This window comes from Anolis carolinensis, chromosome 5, assembly GCF_035594765.1.
Source record: "Anolis carolinensis isolate JA03-04 chromosome 5, rAnoCar3.1.pri, whole genome shotgun sequence".
Taxonomy (NCBI): Eukaryota; Metazoa; Chordata; class Lepidosauria; order Squamata; family Dactyloidae; genus Anolis; species Anolis carolinensis.
The window spans coordinates 76,700,919-76,718,492 of record NC_085845.1 but is presented as its reverse complement, the minus strand read 5'-3'; the positions used below and the strand labels follow the sequence as shown (position 1 = coordinate 76,718,492).

General features: G+C 36.7%; 1 protein-coding gene across 3 annotated transcripts in view; it reads left to right on the top strand.

Annotated features, from left to right (window-relative positions):
* The window catches only part of slain2 (SLAIN motif family member 2), a 41,491-nt gene extending 24,367 nt beyond the window's left edge, over positions 1–17,124 (top strand). For 2 of the 3 annotated variants that reach the window (XM_008117613.3, XM_008117612.3), the window contains 2 exons: positions 9,129–9,444; positions 14,160–17,124. In XM_008117613.3, coding sequence (XP_008115820.2) covers positions 9,129–9,444; positions 14,160–14,226 — 383 coding nt within the window. In that variant the 3' untranslated portion in view covers positions 14,227–17,124. Of the gene's footprint in view, positions 1–3,942; positions 4,021–9,128; positions 9,445–14,159 lie in introns of all 3 variants that reach the window. The other variant, XM_008117611.3, reaches the window with a different exon arrangement.
* Positions 17,125–17,574: the final 450 nt, after the last annotated feature.

The window sequence follows — 17,574 nt, the reverse complement described above, 5'->3', positions numbered from 1 at the left end:
ATGCAATGACATAGCCAATTTTACAGATTATGCCTGACCATTTGAGATAATGTAAGAGACAGGATTAACTTGACATATGCTTTCATGGGATCTCAATCAGCTGCATTACCGCTGAAGCATATTTTGAATTTCAAATAGAAAGCTCAGTGACTTGTTGAAATTAAATGGCAAAGTCAGTGTTAGGAATTATAAGGGGATTAAAAATAAAATGCAAGCAATGCAATTCCAATAACTCTGTTGTGCAATCATATTTGTAAGACTGGCCCAGTTTCATGAATTTACACTATGGCATTAAAAACGTGAATAAACATCATGCACTTGCACATGCAGTTGCTTTGGTAGGTCATTAGTTCTTCCCATTCCACAATCAGCAAAAACAAAACAAGCAGTTCCTGTGGTCAAAACCATACATTTTTATTATATCCAAACATGGAAATACTCTGGTAGATAGATTTTAAACAAGCCAGAATTTAAAAGCCAAGTATAGCTTAAATTTGATGTTTAATCTTGGCTTGTAGTTCTAAGTAGTTCTCAACTTAGAAATATCAAGAAGTTGTTGTCCGTGGTGGTTTCCTGATTTGTTTTGCTTCTCATTCAAGTAAGAAGATGGAACATAACTGCATAGTTGTTGCCTATAGGTACATAAAATATAATGGCTTATTAAAGCTGGATTTGATAACCCAAATAAAGGCACTGTGTTCTGCTCACTGAGTTTCCAGACAGGTGTATCTATTGAGAAAGGGAGTAGTGATGAAGGTCCACAGCAAAAACTGAGGAGCATATGAAAAGGAAAACATTGTATCTCAGAGATGAATTATCCAATGAAAATTATTTGATAAGAGCAAAAAAAAGAGAAAAATGTACATTACTGCACTTTAGAATTACACAAAATACTGTACTGTACTGTTGTTTTTATATTTTGCTATATTGTATTGTCCTGGGCATGGCCCCATGTAAGGCGCCCCGAGTCCCCGTTGGGGAGATGGTGGTGGGATATAAATAAAGTTTTATTATTATTATTATTATTATTATTATTATTATTATTATTATTATTACCAGTGGCTAGCAGACATATTGATTTGTTATTTATAGTGGCTGAAAACAGAGCTTATGTATAGGCAATGAACCTATATACAACTAATGCATGGGGATGAAAAAGATGCGGTTATTTAAACCATGCTGATTTTCAAAGTGAATTAACCAAACTCATTATTGGAGCCAAGCACCCAATAAATGTTTGGTCTACCAAAACAAGGTAATTCTTAATTTGGCTGAATGTTGGATTGTGATCATTCATAGCATAATGTTTGCAATAGGGCATTAGTTGATGTACTTTGTATGTACAGGCAGTCTCCAAATTACAAACGAAAAGGGTTCTGTAGGTTTGTTCTAAGTCAGAACAGGTACATTTTTAAGTGTAACTCCAACCACAAATATATGTGTGTCACATACACACATATACAGATATATATAAGCTTTGGAAAGCATAGGGAATAATTGATACCCCTGTAGTGTTTGTTATGGTGTCTGTGCCCTTTTCAGGAGATTTCACTTCACTTTCTGTCACCGTGATTATTGGATTTTGAAATTTTTGGCTGGTTATGGAAACAAGGATTGGTAATAAAGCTTCAGTGGAGATACTTTTCCCCCGTGATAACTCTTCCAAGAGTGAATTTCCCTTGTGAGGGGTAGATTTCTCTCATTTCCTGTTGTCTTACTCCCGTTCTTAATTATGAGCCGTTTGTAAGTCAAATGTTTGGAACTAGGGGACTGCCTGTTCATTGAATCTTAGATGGGCAGTCGTTGAGATTAAGGGGCTGCATTGGACCTTGAAGCCTCCCTCCCCTTCCAAACCTTATGGAAATGGATTCTTAAATTACACCAAAATGTTTCTACAGGATGGGAGGGCAATTGTATCATGTTTAGGGGTCTTAAAACAGGAATCCTGGTGAAAATAATCGCCATCCTTTCTAAAGAGCAATTTGTAGGAAATCCAGGGTTTTTTCCAAAGGATCTTCCTGTAGCTCATGAGCTACGCTTTCCTTACTCTCCTGTAGCCATTTATCGACAGTTAATTTCATGTGTTACATTCAATTTGCTGTCTTGTTTTTAATCAATTTTGGTGTAGATATGCATGTTCTCTTGATTTTTTGACAATCAGTAGAATATGAGTACCCTCTCCGTTCCCCTTTCCCTATCATACCCTTTGGAAAAAATATTTGGAAATGACATACATTACTGTAATCATTGCAATTGATTTTGGGGCATATCCCCCAGAATCCTCTCTCTGACATAACTGTTTTGGCTATCTCAAAAAATCCTTCTGCCAAATTTTCTGAAACATTCAAACATAAATCTGGGAACTTTAAAACAAGCAAACTAATAAAACATTCAGGGATAAAAGTATGGTACACGTTACTCAGAAGGAAATCATATCTAAGTCAATAATTAATCTGATGTAAATATGTATAATATTGCACCCCAAATTCAGTGGGATTTGCTTTCAAATATATGATTAGGATTGCTTTTTCAGGAATAGTGTTCATTCCCATTTAACCAAAAATAATTGTTTTTTTTTTTCAAATAAATGTGTATCTATCTCCCTTTGTTGAAGGGAAATGTAGAAGGATCAAGGGCAAATAATAGCTACTTTGTGTATATTAATAGTTTTGCTGTTTCTAAAATGTCACAGTTGCAGAAGTTACAGTTTTATCTAGGTATTCTCATTCCAACAGTACTTTCAATAAAGTATTCCTAGGCAAAGCCATATATCTAGAGAAGTGAGGGACAGATTCTTTCTTTGAAACATGGTTCAGACTCTAAAAACTAAATCCAAGTTTAAGGCGTAGGCTCCCTAGATAGATATATCCACTTTTGAATATATCCACCTTGCTGCCTTTTGCTTGAGTTTTAGAAATTGTGTTATTCTTGGCAATGTAGATTAAAATAAACATATTATACTGCTAAATGCAACTGAAAACATTATTTTTAATCAGAATTCTTAAAGTCATTTTTGGAGTGTGTCTGATTTTACTTAGTTAACAGTGATCGTATGCTATGCCAGTTAGAGAGTACCGTAAGAAATGTTTTTCTCAGTTTCAGGGCTATGGTACTTATTTAGGACTCATTGATACTTGAACGGCATCTGAGATTCATAATTGCTGTAGATTAAACTGTGTTGAATTATCAGCTAAACATTAATACTATTTAAGTTTTGAAATATTAGTATGAGCCTAATTCATTGATTCTCAAACAAATTAGATTTCAGCGCCCCTCAAGGCACTATAGTTTGCTTGAGATTAATTTTGTCCTTGAAGTTTGAGCCTGCCTATTCAGTGTAAGAAGAGGTAGTATTGAATTTTATAGCTTGGTGTATGACAATGCTGGATTAGTTTCTACAACAATTTGGGGTAAAGTAGGAAAGTGAAAAGTTAGCACTGTGGTGTGGGTTTTATAAACTGTTTAGCAACACGGTTTGCTTTAGCTTTTGACCTTACGTAGTGAAACATTGTGTCTTGAGAATTAAATGTGACCGCTGCGCTTGAGTTGAACCCTTGCACGGATATGGCTGTAGCATGTTTGGCTAGTGGTTTGTTTTCACTTCAGGGTGCGTATACTTTTGCCTTCCTAGGCTTTGGCCTGCAGAAGCTGTTTGCCTGCTAAAACACTAAACATGTTTGTACTACAAATCTCTTGACACTTCCCTTTGCAATCCTTCTTAGCCCAATGAACATCACCCTCTTTAAAAGGAAACACATCACTGCTACTGCTTCTATGGCTGGAGCCATAACAGCTTTTGAAAACTTCCTGCTTTTCATTAGCCTTTTTTGCTTCCTGGTGCTTCTTAGGCATATCCTAAAATCTTATGTGAATTTAGCATTGTAGTTAGAAATCTATTATCTTCTCTCTTTAGACGGATATAACATGTCTTTGTTTCAACAGCTCTGCAAAGGCAGAAAAATTTGCCTCGTGTTGCCTTCAAAACCAAACAGCTCCTTCCTACTCCTGCTGCCAAAGGAGGTAATTCGCTTATAGCCTCTTACCAAGCTCTAGTTAACCTAGAAAATTGTTCCCTTGTGCTTGAACATCCACAGTTGAAATGATGAATCTATGGACTATGAAGAACTGGATTTATTGGTAGATGTCATGTCAGAAGTTCTTCTGTGCCAAACATTGCTACATTTTAAAGATAATGGCTACTAAGGTCTTCCTTCGTATGTTACATTTCTTTGGGAGATTAACCAGTTCTGATCTTGACATCCATTGAAAACATTACTGTGGGATCAAATAAAAGTTCCTTTTTAATGTGTTAATTTAGAAATCACATTATAATTTTAGCATTTTTTTATTCTGCTTTATGAACAGATCTAGGTTATGCTTTGAACTAATAATCACAATTCTTTAGCTGCCTCTATTCCAAAGTTTCATGTTTCTAGGTTTGCTTAGTGAATGCTACTTACATTTTCACTTCAGAACAATACAGTAGTCACTTGTCTTGAATATTTGGATATGATTTGAAGACATCAAAAATGATCAGTTCCTTCTCCTTGAAATAAAACCGTTAGTATAGTACTGAGCCAAATACATCTGTTCCATTCTGAAGAATTCGGTGAAGATAATGATCTTCCCTCTATTTGAATGTAACCAATTATGCATATTTGGTACAGTTCTAAGATTTCTTAATACCCATCAATTTCAAGATAGAATCTTTCCTTGTTTCCTTACTTAGCATTTCCATTCAGTCTGCTCAATTTTAGGACATCTAGAGATCTCACACATTTACTAAAAACAAACATTTCCTCTACCTTGAGAATAGAGCTGCTAATTTAGGGGGATTGTTGAATAAAATATGGATATAAAACTTATTTTGGACTCACTTTTATAATAGCCAAGTCATCATGTAATTATATATCTTTCAGATACTTACTTGCAAAAACAAAGTTTTTTTCAAAATACCTCATTTAGCATTGCGGTATACATTATCACTGTAACATCTTTTCAGAGTACTAGTACAGGCTTAAGTAAAATATGACATTATCTGCAGATTCATGCTTCAGGAATAGTCTTATTTTTTTCCTTCAACTAAGTTTCTTTTTCTCACTGGTGTGTGCTTACATGCCATGTTATCTCATAATCTTTAATCTTCAAAGGCAGAGCTATGAGGCATATTTTAAGGATTAAAAATCTAGGTTCCAGAGTGTAATATCTATCACCCCATAACTACATGTTGCATTGTTTTTGCATGAAGGAATATTTGATAGGAGAGAGGCTATCTCCTTTATTAAAAGGCACAGAATAAGCACTGAAAAGATTTACCAGATGGTATTATCTACATACAATATGAACAATAATGCAATGAAATTATCAGCATTACAAGTAGAAATTATCAAGCATGCATTCATCATGTTTGTTGGTTAAGCGGGTTCAGTTATGGAAGATACAACCCAGCTAAAGTAGTTTTCGGGCTTCTATTCCTGTAGAACGTATTCAGCATTAAAAAGTGACTCATTCTTCGCTAGGCTTTTAGTTTCATGAGGGTATTTTATTTACTTTTCACTACATGAGGGAACATTTCCAATGTGGGATGTGTTTATCCTTTATAAACACTATGATAATCTATGACAATTCCATCATGAAAGTATAGCTGAAGATAGCTTAGATATTTTTCCAGATTATTAGCAGGATATCTTGCAAGTTTCAACGGTGTATCTGGCTTTAGAAAAAGGAAATTAACCAGAATGTGCAAGACTCCTGGCCCACTAATATTGTTTCTCAAATTTCAGTAGCTGTTGCCTTCTTCAGATTATATAGCATTGGATTAAAATGTTACAGGATTTCTTGAGGGCTATTCCTCTAGATTCTAGCTTTTCTTTTCTTTTTCACATTTGTGCATTCTCCTTAATCCTTTTATTTTGTTTGCAAATGTTTAATTTTTTACATTAAAAATCAGTTTATCAAGAAAAAAATGTAAAACTCATTAAAACAGTCCAAACAACAATGAAAACATTTGTTTCAAATTATTAAAGTAATTGTACGCTTTAGAAATTTGATGTCAGCAATCAAAACCTCTCCAGTGAAACCATTTAGACAGAAAGGCAGTACCAGTATCATTTTATATATTTAAACTTTGTGGTCATTTTAAATAGTTCTCTGCCCATGAGAATTAAGCAGTCAGTTGGTCACTAAATGAGTCTAGCTTTGCCCTAAACTCTTGGTCCTACATTAGTCCCAGAATCTTTATTTGAATCTGTTGAATCCTTAGAAATTAGTATCTTTAATGGACAGTTAACATATTACTTGTATTTTGCCAGAAAAAAATGCAGTATCCCAGCATCTGAATATTAATATTCTGTCAAATGGAAATTCTATGTTTGGATTCCTTGTTCTGCTCACTTTGCATTTCTCTACAAGGTTTTCTAATCTCCTGTCTACCATACATTGCTTCCTGATGTCTTCACTCCATACATGTAGTCACAAATTTTGCCTGTTGTTTTAGCAGTGCCCAGGATTTTTTGCAAATGTGTTACTTCTTTACTTTATGTCCTTTAGATAATGCTTCCTTCGGGAAAAAGGGCTACAATGCTCCCAGTAAGGGGCACCATCTGTTGGAATGTTGTTGGAGCTGCAAAGAGGATGTGCAAATATGCAGATGTTCTCTCTGGAAGCTATTGATATTTTGGAGATACTCCCTGAGCAAAAGGCTTCTGTGTGGATTTGAATTAACTGGGCAGTCTTAATAATTACATCAGGCTGGGCATAGTTTGTAGCTTAAACAAAGAATTCCTTTTTTCAGTCACATGGATCCTCTTGTAAAGACTTTTTTGTTACAGAGAAATTCACAGCTGTGTGCAATAAGTGGGCAGTGTGTGGTGGTTAAAACCGAAGTATTGTGCTAAGTCATTTTTGTTATGAACCCTTGTTTTTTTCTATTTTGGACCATTTGAAAGGAAAGGACAAGGGAATGCAATAGCTCTGTTTTAGGAGCTTGCATGAATTTATAGAAATATCAGAGAGCTTATATTTCCTTTATTTAGCCCTTCTTTCATTTCATGGTATTGACATTTTCTAAAATCAGTTCAGTGTTTGCTTTTCCATGTATCCATTGCCGCCTCGTCCGCTAGTTTTATCCCATACCATGGAATATTTCAATAAATATTCCAAGAATTACCACCTACGAGATGTCTTGCAACTCTGTTCTGTTTTCTCGTTGTCATTTTTGCCTTGAAGGTCAAAAACCTTGAACATTCAGTTCATACTTTCTTGTGATATATTCAGTTACATTATATTTCAGGAATTTCCAGTAAAAGAGTCTTAGTGTGTCACTCATTTCTGTGAAACATTGAGCCCAGCCATTCTCTTTTCACTGTATCTGTATTTTTGAGTGTTTTAAAGAGTTGATGTCTTGTACCCTTTCTATAATTTTTTTCCATTGAGTGATTTTGATTGTGAAATATTGCCTTACAGTTAGAGAACTTATATTTTAGTATATAATTCGTTCAGTAGACTCACAAGAATTCAGAAATCCACAAATAAGAGCTATTATCTAAAGAGCTTTATAATTTTTAAAGTGTGATGCTTCTAAGTATTTTATTTATTTATTTGCCCCAAAGGGGACTCAAAGCGGCTTACATATGGCAATTATTCAATGCCTTAAACACATACAAAATATTAAACTTAAAACAAATTGAATTAAAATTAATACATATTAAACATTTTAAAAACTTTACATTGAATATTAAAATCATACCGTCTAGAAATCATAGTCTAAGGCCATTCTGTAGGCATTGCACATGTTCAAATCTATTGTTGCACTGCATTATTCTCCAAAGCCTGAACCCAGAGCCAGGTTTTTACTATCTTTCTGAAGGCTAGGAGGGAGGGGGCTGATCTAATGTCACTAGTGAGGGAGTTCCACAGCCAAGGGGCCACCACTGAGAAAGCCCTATCTCTTGTCCCCACCTGTCGAGCTTGTGAAACAGGTGGGACTGACAGCAGGACCTCCCCAGATGATCATAGTCTTCAAGGTGGTTCATAGGGGGAGATACGTTTGGACAGGTAAGCTGGGCCGGAACCATTTATATTCTGATACCTAGGATTTGTTTTTAATACTAAAACTGAATTGAGTTCATTATTTTCTTCCCACAAGAGCCTAGTCATAATTACCACATCCTTGCCTCATTTAGTGGAATAATAATTTTGTTGACATCTCTGTTAAGTAGTTGGAAATCAAAAGCAGTTGTTAATGTACTGCAAACAACTCAGAGATCTACCAGTAGACCCTAGTCTACCTTCTGCCGTGTCCTAACATGCATGTTTGTATAGTTTCCATTTTGAATTCAGGGTTGATTGTCACCTCCAGTTAAGGTGCATATTAAAGAAGTACCATATTATACTATAAACAGTCTTGGCACTACTTTATCATATGAAGAAATGTAAAAAGTGTTAGTTCCTTAATATTTGTTTCTTCCAGTCAAGGTAAAGGTTTCCCCTGACATTAAGTCTAGTCGTGTCAGACTGTGGGTTGGTCCCACATAATATCTTAATAAATGGCAGAATAACATTTTTGTAGGTCTGAGTCAAGGGACTAGGCTCTTTAATTTCTATTGAAAACACCACTCAAGATTTTCTGACATGAAACACTGTGTTGTAGTTTTAGGCTATGGTATGTAAGAATCAAATGACTTAAAATGAGCACTGTGCTTACCTGCAGTAGAGGTTGTTAGGCAAATCAACTAGGTCCAGATATAGATCTATGCAGTAATTAGCTTATCTAAATGGGACAGGGGAGCACATGTTCATCATGGTTTGTTATGAAAGCAAGGAATGGGAACAGGCAACCTGTTGGAATGATGAAGCCAGAAAAAGCACAGCAAAACTATTTAATGTGATGATAAAAAATGTACTATCGCACACCAAATTGCTAATCATTTTGAGTAAAATGTTGTAATTGGGTAATACGTTAATCATCTTCTTTCTCAGAAGATACAGCTTCTCTCCAAAGATCAGCATATCCTGTGTTCTGTGTAAATCTGCAGTATTTTGCACATACTGTACCTCTAACTATTTTTGAGTTGTAAATATTTTGTTCCTCTGCTGTTGAATTTGACTGTTCTACTTTCGTTTTCCAGTTCCTTCTCCCAGTAAATTCCGATCCCCAGCAGCACCATCTCCACTGGCTCTAAGGCAGCCTGTTAAAGCATTTAGTAATCATGGACCTAGCTCTGCTGTTCCAGAAGCCAGCCAGCTTCCACACAGCAACTCTTCACCGGTGCAGTTAGCGGCTCCCAACTCAGCCTCTCCAAGCCCAGCCAGCAACATCAACAGTGCTACACTTACAAGGCCTGCAGGGACAACAGGGTTGAGGAGTGGCTTGCCAAGACCTAGTGCCCCCTCTGCTGGGAGCATACCAGTGCCTCGCAGCAAACTTGCACAGCCTGTTCGTAGGTGAGTCTGTGGCTTTGATTTAATGCTTTACTATTGCAGAAGCATTCCCTTACAGGAAAAAAATGGTTTGCATACCATGAACATTAGCATGATATTTCTTTTCTATTTGCAAACGTAAGAGCAGAGTGAATACTGGTATAATTGGGAAGACCTGTAAGAGTATGAATTTATATTGAGCAAGTCATATAAAGAGGATTTTACTGTGAATTATTGTTTTTAAAAATCTGCTTATGTTAATTCTAAAGCAAGTGTAGTTTAGTATCCCTGTTGATACGGGACTGGCAGTGTTCCTTTGTTTGGATTTTTTAAAAGGTAAATGTTTCCCCTTGACATTAAGTCTAGTCGTTTCCAATTCTGGGGATTGGTGCTCATCTTCATTTCTAAGCTGAAGAGCCCTCTCCAAGGTCATGTTGCCGGCATGAATGCATGAAGCGCCATTACCTTCCCGCCAGAGCTGTACCAGTCTATTCACATTTGCATGCTAGATTGGCAGAAGCTGAAGCTAACAGCAGGAGTTCACCCTGCTTCCTGGATTTGAACCATTGACCTTTCGGTCAGCAAGTTCAGCAACTCAGGTTTAACCCACTGCGCCACTGGGAAATTTTTTACTATTTAAATATATTTATTTATTTATTTATTTGCAGTATTTATATTCCGCCCTTCTCACCCCGAAGGGGACTCAGGGCGGATCACATTATAACACACATAGGGCAAACATTCAATGCCCATAAACACATCAAACAGAGACTGAGAGACACACGCAGAGGCAAGTTAACGTTCTTCTGAGGGGATGTTCGATTCTGGCCACAGGGGGGAGCAGCTGCTTCATCATCCACACTGACGGCACTTCCTCATTCCAAGTCGTAAATTAGTTAATCTTGCCTCCCCACTTTATAAGTGGTACCTTATCTCCTACTTGATAGATGCAACTATCTTTCGGGTTGCTAGGTCAGCAACGAGCAGGGGCTATTTTTTATTTTTAATTGACGGGTGCTCACCCCGCCACGGGCTGGCCTCGAACTCATGACCTCATGGTCAGAGTGATTTAAGGCAGCTGCTCAGCAGCTGCGCCACAGCCCGGCCCCATAATGAGGTATCTCTCCTGCCGACCTAGCAGTTCGAAAACATGCAAAATGTGAGTAGATCAATAAGTACTGCTCTGGCGGGAAGGTAACGGTGCTCCATGCAGTCATGCCGGCCACATGACCTTGGAGATGTCTATGGACAACGCCAGCTCTTGGGCCTAGAGATGGAGATGAGCACCAACCCCCAGAGTCGGACACAACTGGGCTTAACGTCAGGGAAAACCTTTACCTTTACCTTAATGAGGTATCTTGTAGAAGGGAGTCTAAACATGAAATTCACTGATGGCCTTACTCATATAACCAGAAGATTATTTTATACATAATATGTTTAATAATTTGTGTGTGGACCATCAGAGACCAAGGTGTCACAATCTCATCAGCTGTTGACAGTTTTGAAATTTAGATTATTTGGGATTTTGGAATTCCAGATAAGGAATACTCAATCTATAGTTGGAAGGGCATGATGTCAGTTGGGAGAGTGGCTGATGTCCTATAATTCACATTTGTTTCAAGTCAGGATTAAGGTGTTTAAAACAATCCATCAATGTATTTATTACTATGTATGTATATTGGTCATCTATCAAGGCAGGGGTCTTCCAAAGACATATGCAACATAAAATATTATGACATGGCAGGTTAGAGGTGGGGGTCAAATCTAGTTTATATTCTCAGAAATCCCCCAAATGTCTCAGGCTGTAAAAAAAGGCAGTCAACTTAAAATGACTTTCTGGCATCCTTGTTCTGCTCCATTTGTGTATTAGTTAGAAGTTTGCAATTACAACTTTTTGGCATTCTTTGTGCAAATACGTTAGCAGCTGATGAAGCTTGGTTTGTTTTTCAAATCTGGCAAATCTTTCAGTCTGAGATTGAGATAGGGAACTGAGCTTCTCATCTCCCTTCTACCTCCTCCTACCTGTCATTTCCTTCTTTGTCCATTAAGTATTGATCTCAGTTTTAAAAGAGTGCCTAAGTTGTAGAATAAAGTTCAAGATTTGATTTCTTTCAGGGTGATTGGATGTGAGTTTAGGTATTTGGAACAAGGCAAACATGGACTGGGCCAAAGAAATCTCCTAGGGCAAAGGAAGCACATCCGGAGGCTTGTGTTCCATTGATTTGTATGCTGATGAGGTTCACTTCTTGAAACGCAATAAATAAATCCTATTGGCGCATTGTTAACATCAAAGTTGGGAACAAAAGAAACATTCCTAGTATTATTTTCTTTTCCCAGCCCCTCTCTGCTACAAGTGCAGATAAACACAGGAATTACATATTCTGCAGTTTCATGGCCCTGTTTCTTCTCTCTCTTTGTAATGTCGAGGCATCCTGAATTAGTCCTTATGGAGCCAAAACATCACTACGGCCTCATGTGTCCATACATACAGGTGGCTCAAAATAATTTCTATTACTCCAAGTGGTGTATACCTTGTCCTGCGTGTACACAATAATCTTTTCATATTGATTGGTGAGAGTGGGAGAAGATAACTTAAGTGGGAGAGGAAATTGAATGAATATACTTTTAAGGAGAACATCGATGACTGATTGAAATAGTAAAAAGAAGCACTGCACAATGCTGCCTTTTGTCATTTCTGTGTGGGCTGGCGTATTGATTTTTGGCGTAAAACAAGTCCTAATAGCTTCAATTTGGAAATGCAAAACTCTGTGTGATAAATTGCCTCAGACTCCCTGTTAAAAATTATCTAAATTTAAAATTTGCTTGAACTATAGAAAAGAAAGCTGCTCCCTATTTTGCATGCACTTTTCTTCACTGTGGAGGGATGGAATGTTGAAGGGGAAACTGACCAAATAACCCCATAGTAATAGTTTATTTATATAGCACCATCAATGCACACGGCACAATTAACAATTGAAGCAAACTAAAAGTTCAGTGTAGATTGAAGTCACTCTGAATAAACACAGTTACTTCATGGGCTTCATAGTTCGGATAAACATTTGAGTGACAGATGTGACAAATACCAAGATATTTTTTGGATCACACAGTTTAGGGAAGTTATTAATATGCCGCAATTGCTCTAACAATATAGTAGTACTACATAACAATAGACTATTGCCAGTCCTTTACATCTGATACCATGAGTGACATCCTCCTATCAGATGTAATGTATAAATGCCATAAGTAGCTAGCTACCAAGAGTTTATCCCCCCCTCCCAATTATACAAATAGGAATCTAATTGGCGTTTTGGCTTGGACTTGAGTGTACAGATGTCCTGGATATTGCAGGACAGCAGAGAACAGAAAGAGATTTGGAGCAGCAGTGCACAAATAGCTTTCCGGGATGGTTGCCTCATCGGAGCAAGAGATTTATCATTTGACAGTTGTCAGGAAAAATGCTTTGTCACCATGTCACCTCTGAGATATTTACATTTGACCGTGCCTATATGTGTACTGGGAAATGTCTATGTGGTAGTTTACTCTGCATAATGGCTCACCAAAGGGCAACACTATCTGTAATATTGTTCTAAGGCAACCCCTCCTTACAATGATAGAATCGCCCCAAGAGATCCTGAATGTGGACTTTGTATCCAGAATGATATCCACTGCCTTTGCCCATCTAAGCCATAGTCAGTATTTAATGTTACCTGATATCTGTTGGTCATCTATGAAAAAAGACACATTGTTTTTTCCAGACTACTGAAGAACTGTGTAACATTTTTGTAGATGCAACATTACTTTTGGTGAAATAACTAATGTGATAATTAAAGTGAGAAATATCTCAAAGATAATCTGCCTCAATTATCGTTTTAAAATTATTCTTCCTCATAGGGCACAAATTGCTTCTAAGAACATCTAGTGTCTGGCACAGTATTGGCTATCTGTCATTAAACCTCTTACCTTTCCTACCTATTTGGGTGTCTCTGTCAGCATGATGGATAGGTCACGGGGAGAAGATTGGATTAAAGTTTGTATTTTCTATTTGGTTGACTACAAGTGACTTTGGAGTAAAAAGCACTGCTGTTATCATGATTAATTCTTAATAGATTAAAGGTACAACAAACTATTTAAAAAACTTCCATCATTTTAATGAAGTACAATTCACCAGAAGCAAAGCCCATAGTTTATGCAGTTCTTGTTCATTTAGCTTGCATACCACAGATGAGCCAGTAGCATGTGTCTTTTGTGGGAGAGTGCATTACATTGTTAGGATTGATTTTTGGAGAAGAGTGGAGGCAGTACTTTTAGTAAGGAGCTGAGTGAATGAATGGATGATGGATGAATGAATGGAGGTGGAGAATGTCAAGAAGGCCAAGTGATATTCATAGAAACTATCATCTGCATGAATGAAGACCCACTCTAATTAAGCTGTTTTCAACAAATGTATCTAAAATATTAAAAATGACTTAAATGTTACTATTGTTTATTAATGATTTAAATACCTAGATCCAGTTTTAATCCTATTTAAAAATAAAGCTGTTTGACTCCTATTGATTTCAGTAGTCTTTCTAACTAGGGCTAAATCTGGGTGTAATGAAAATTGGTTAAAACCTTTTTCTATAGTTGAGTTATAATAGAGGCTAATGTATTCAATGAAATAATTGTGATTTCAAAGGAACATTCATACCTGTATATTCTGTTGTGGTTAAAGACTTCCATGTTGCTATGTTTCATTCCAGATCATTGCCAGCTCCCAAAACCTATAGCAGCGTGAAAGACGAGAGTTGGAAGGACGGCTGCTACTAAGCTGCAGAGCTGGACTATTCAGCAGGTACTTCTTCACCAGGCTAAATGACAGATCAATATGCAGACTGATCAGCTAAGACTTTGGGGGGTTGGTAATCCCCAAACCTCTCTGTCCTTAATTAGCACAAACTGGCAGAGATGATAAAACAGCACTTTAATGACATTAACATCAGATACTTGGTGATCACTCAAATCACTTTTACATGAATCACTTTTCACCTCTGGAGCTTTCCCCCAGCCCCTGCTTCCTAAATTGTTATAAATATTATTAGAACTGCTCATATGGATACAGTAGCCAACATCTGGGCAAACACCTTGAAAATGCCAAAGAAATATCCATTTTGAAAAAGCAGCATGTCAAATAGTAAGCAATTTTGCTAAATCTTCATACACAATACTTGATTCGCTTTCAAGAAAAATGAGCAATTTTGAGATATAGATAAAGGTTAACATGTTAATCAAAGCAAACCTTGGATTGCAAAGTACTAGCGTACTTTTTGAGATTATTTAAAACAATTGTGGAAGATTTGAATGGAGGAGTTGTTGAGATAAAACAGAACAGTTGTTTCTGGAGTCTCACAAAAAGTGGCAGGGAGGCCACATCACCATTATTTTTCAAACACTTGATTCAGTAGACATCCCAAATGTGAGTGGGATAAACCTCATCTTTTTTATGTTGACGTAAACATATCTGATTTATGTTATGCTATTTTGATTGCCAAAAGGGCTCAGTATCAGTTGTACAATCTTTCTAAAAACCTAGCAGTTCCTGGCTCAGGAAGAGATGGCCTTTGCTATCACCGCCACATTTTTAACACAATACACTTTTTTGAGATGTCCTTTTTTAGAGCACATTTCCTTGAAATGGAGGGAGGAAGCCTCCGTTCAGAAATTACACCTCAGTGCTTATCGCCTGGAGCTCTAGCGAACACACCTCTAGACATCATGAAGCCAACTATGCACTTGCAACCTAGAGATTTAAGGAAATGAGTTGTACTGTTGATACCAAATGATATATATTCATGTGGGTAATGTTTCATGGTATGACTGAGTCTTTATTTTTTCCAAAAAAAACAAACCAACAATTAACTTCATAATAATTTGTTTTTACTTGTAAATACTTCTGCTGAAGTTATTGCCCATGTCAATGTTTTAATGATGTAACTTTGCCTTACACCTGTATTTTTACATTGTTGGTAAAAGTTTTCTTTTTAAGAAACCTGCCACATACGTTTACAAGGTATTTAGTTCCTCTAGTGGCTGTATACTAACCAATACTTAATGATGTTTTTGCCTTTCCTTGTGGGCAGGCTTATTGTACCCAGCAGGGGAAAAACCTGCTACTATTAAAACCCCAAGCCCCCTCCCACTTCTTTAGTTGTTTTTGTATAGCATTGGAAGACTGAAAATGTGTTGTGTGAAGGTAACAAAAAGGGAGGCCCGATCACCAGAGAATAATATGCCTTTTGTTATATGGGAGGAGTGGGCAGTTTCTCTTTTATGGCATTTGGCTGTGAATATGTAGCACTTGCAAATGAAACAAGAAGCTAGTCAGGATAGGACCGCAGAATCCAACATGCCCTGTGTGGGAGTACAGGGTAGGTAGCCTTTTAACTTCATTTGTGCCTGCCTCTTGAAATGTGCTTTGAAACCTTTCAACAAAGAGCGACTGATTTTTAGAATCTCACTCCTCAAATTCTTAGCTAGTCTTTGTAGATTAGTGAATTAAAAGCCATGCAACTTTTACTTGAATTGGAAAAGTGAACAAGAGAAGAGAAGAACCAGATGTTGGCTGCAGGTAACATTTTCCTGATTAAAGCAGGGCCTTTCCTATGTCCAAGTATAACCCAACTGTGATCATCATTAGGTTGCCAATTTATAATGACAGAATACAGGATTTGCTATGCATAGGATTTATCATGCAGATGCAGTGTGTTTGATTCAGCATAAGTAGATTTTAGAAGTAGTATAAATCCACTTCATAGTGGAATAATGTTTTGCTGTATGAAACACAAGCTCAGTATGAGAAGCAGTGTCCCTTCTGATTGTAGACGCAGCTACATAACATTTCCCCAGTTCTCACATCCAGTTAGATCAAAATGTATCTGGTGTGTCTTCCAAAATTAACCTATAGGAAAACAAAGGTCAGGATTGACAGCCACGTTTTCTAGAGCACAAACCATGAGGTTCCCCAACATTTTGACATGAATCTACCTGCCTCACTTTCAAAGCTTAGCTCTAACAAAGTTGATGTTTCAGTTTTCAAGGCATTCTCATTTGTGCTTTTATTGGAAAAATACTTCACTTGGTTTTATTTCATTAAAAAATACAGATGTTGCCTTTTTAACCAAATGCATTACCATATTTTGTAAAGTACTACTGTTTTTATAAAGCTCGGATATTTAATCATTTCGAAGATGTATTAAGTTGTGGAAACATTCTGCTGCTACATCAAAATAAACATCCAACGAATATGGATTCCTCAAAGAAGAAAAACTGCCAGTTTACTAGAGAAGACTCTGTGCATTACCAGTTTGATTACAAGGACATCCTAGGACTTTCTGTGTTTAGAGGTTTGGATATATTGGGGGGGGAAAGTGTGGAAGCGAATTTGATAAACTAGTGCCTATGATTTACTTAATTTATGTTTGATACTAGTTGTAAGGGTTTTATGAATGTGGATTATTTTTCGTGCCAACAGCTCAGAATTGTTGTATGTATGTAGGCAGAAGAGAAAGGAGTTCTGCTTCCAAAGTTATTTAATTTTTCCTCAGTGTTTGAATGTTTTTGTAAGTGTTAATAAAAAAGTGTAAAAACAGCAAAGATATAAATATTCTTACTGCAACATTCTTTGACTCCTTTTTAAAAAAATAAAATTAAATATTATCTAAAATTTAATATTTTAAGTTTCTTGAGGTAAAACCAGATTGTTTTTGTCACTTCTCTTCCTTCAAAATGGACAGAGTATGAGTAATTTTCTAAAATGTGGTTCTGCTTTAGACATATGGAGATGGATGATCTAATTTGAAAAAGAAATACATGACTGAGAAGATGCTTATTTAATTCAGAACTAATACCAGAGATGACCCCAGCTGTGGATAGTAAATGCTGGAGATAAACTGTGGAAACTGGGAGTGTTGAGCATCTTCACCCATATTGCCCTTTTAACATATATTTTAAAATACAGGCTTATTGCTTTTACAAGTACACCCCAGTATCCAATCCCATAAATACAGTTGCAGGAAGGCCTAGTCCAGGGCAGGATTGGGGTACTACTTCATTTAAAAATATTACCGCCTTCACATCTACCGTACTTTGAAGCTCTACGAAAAGCAATATCAGATGTTT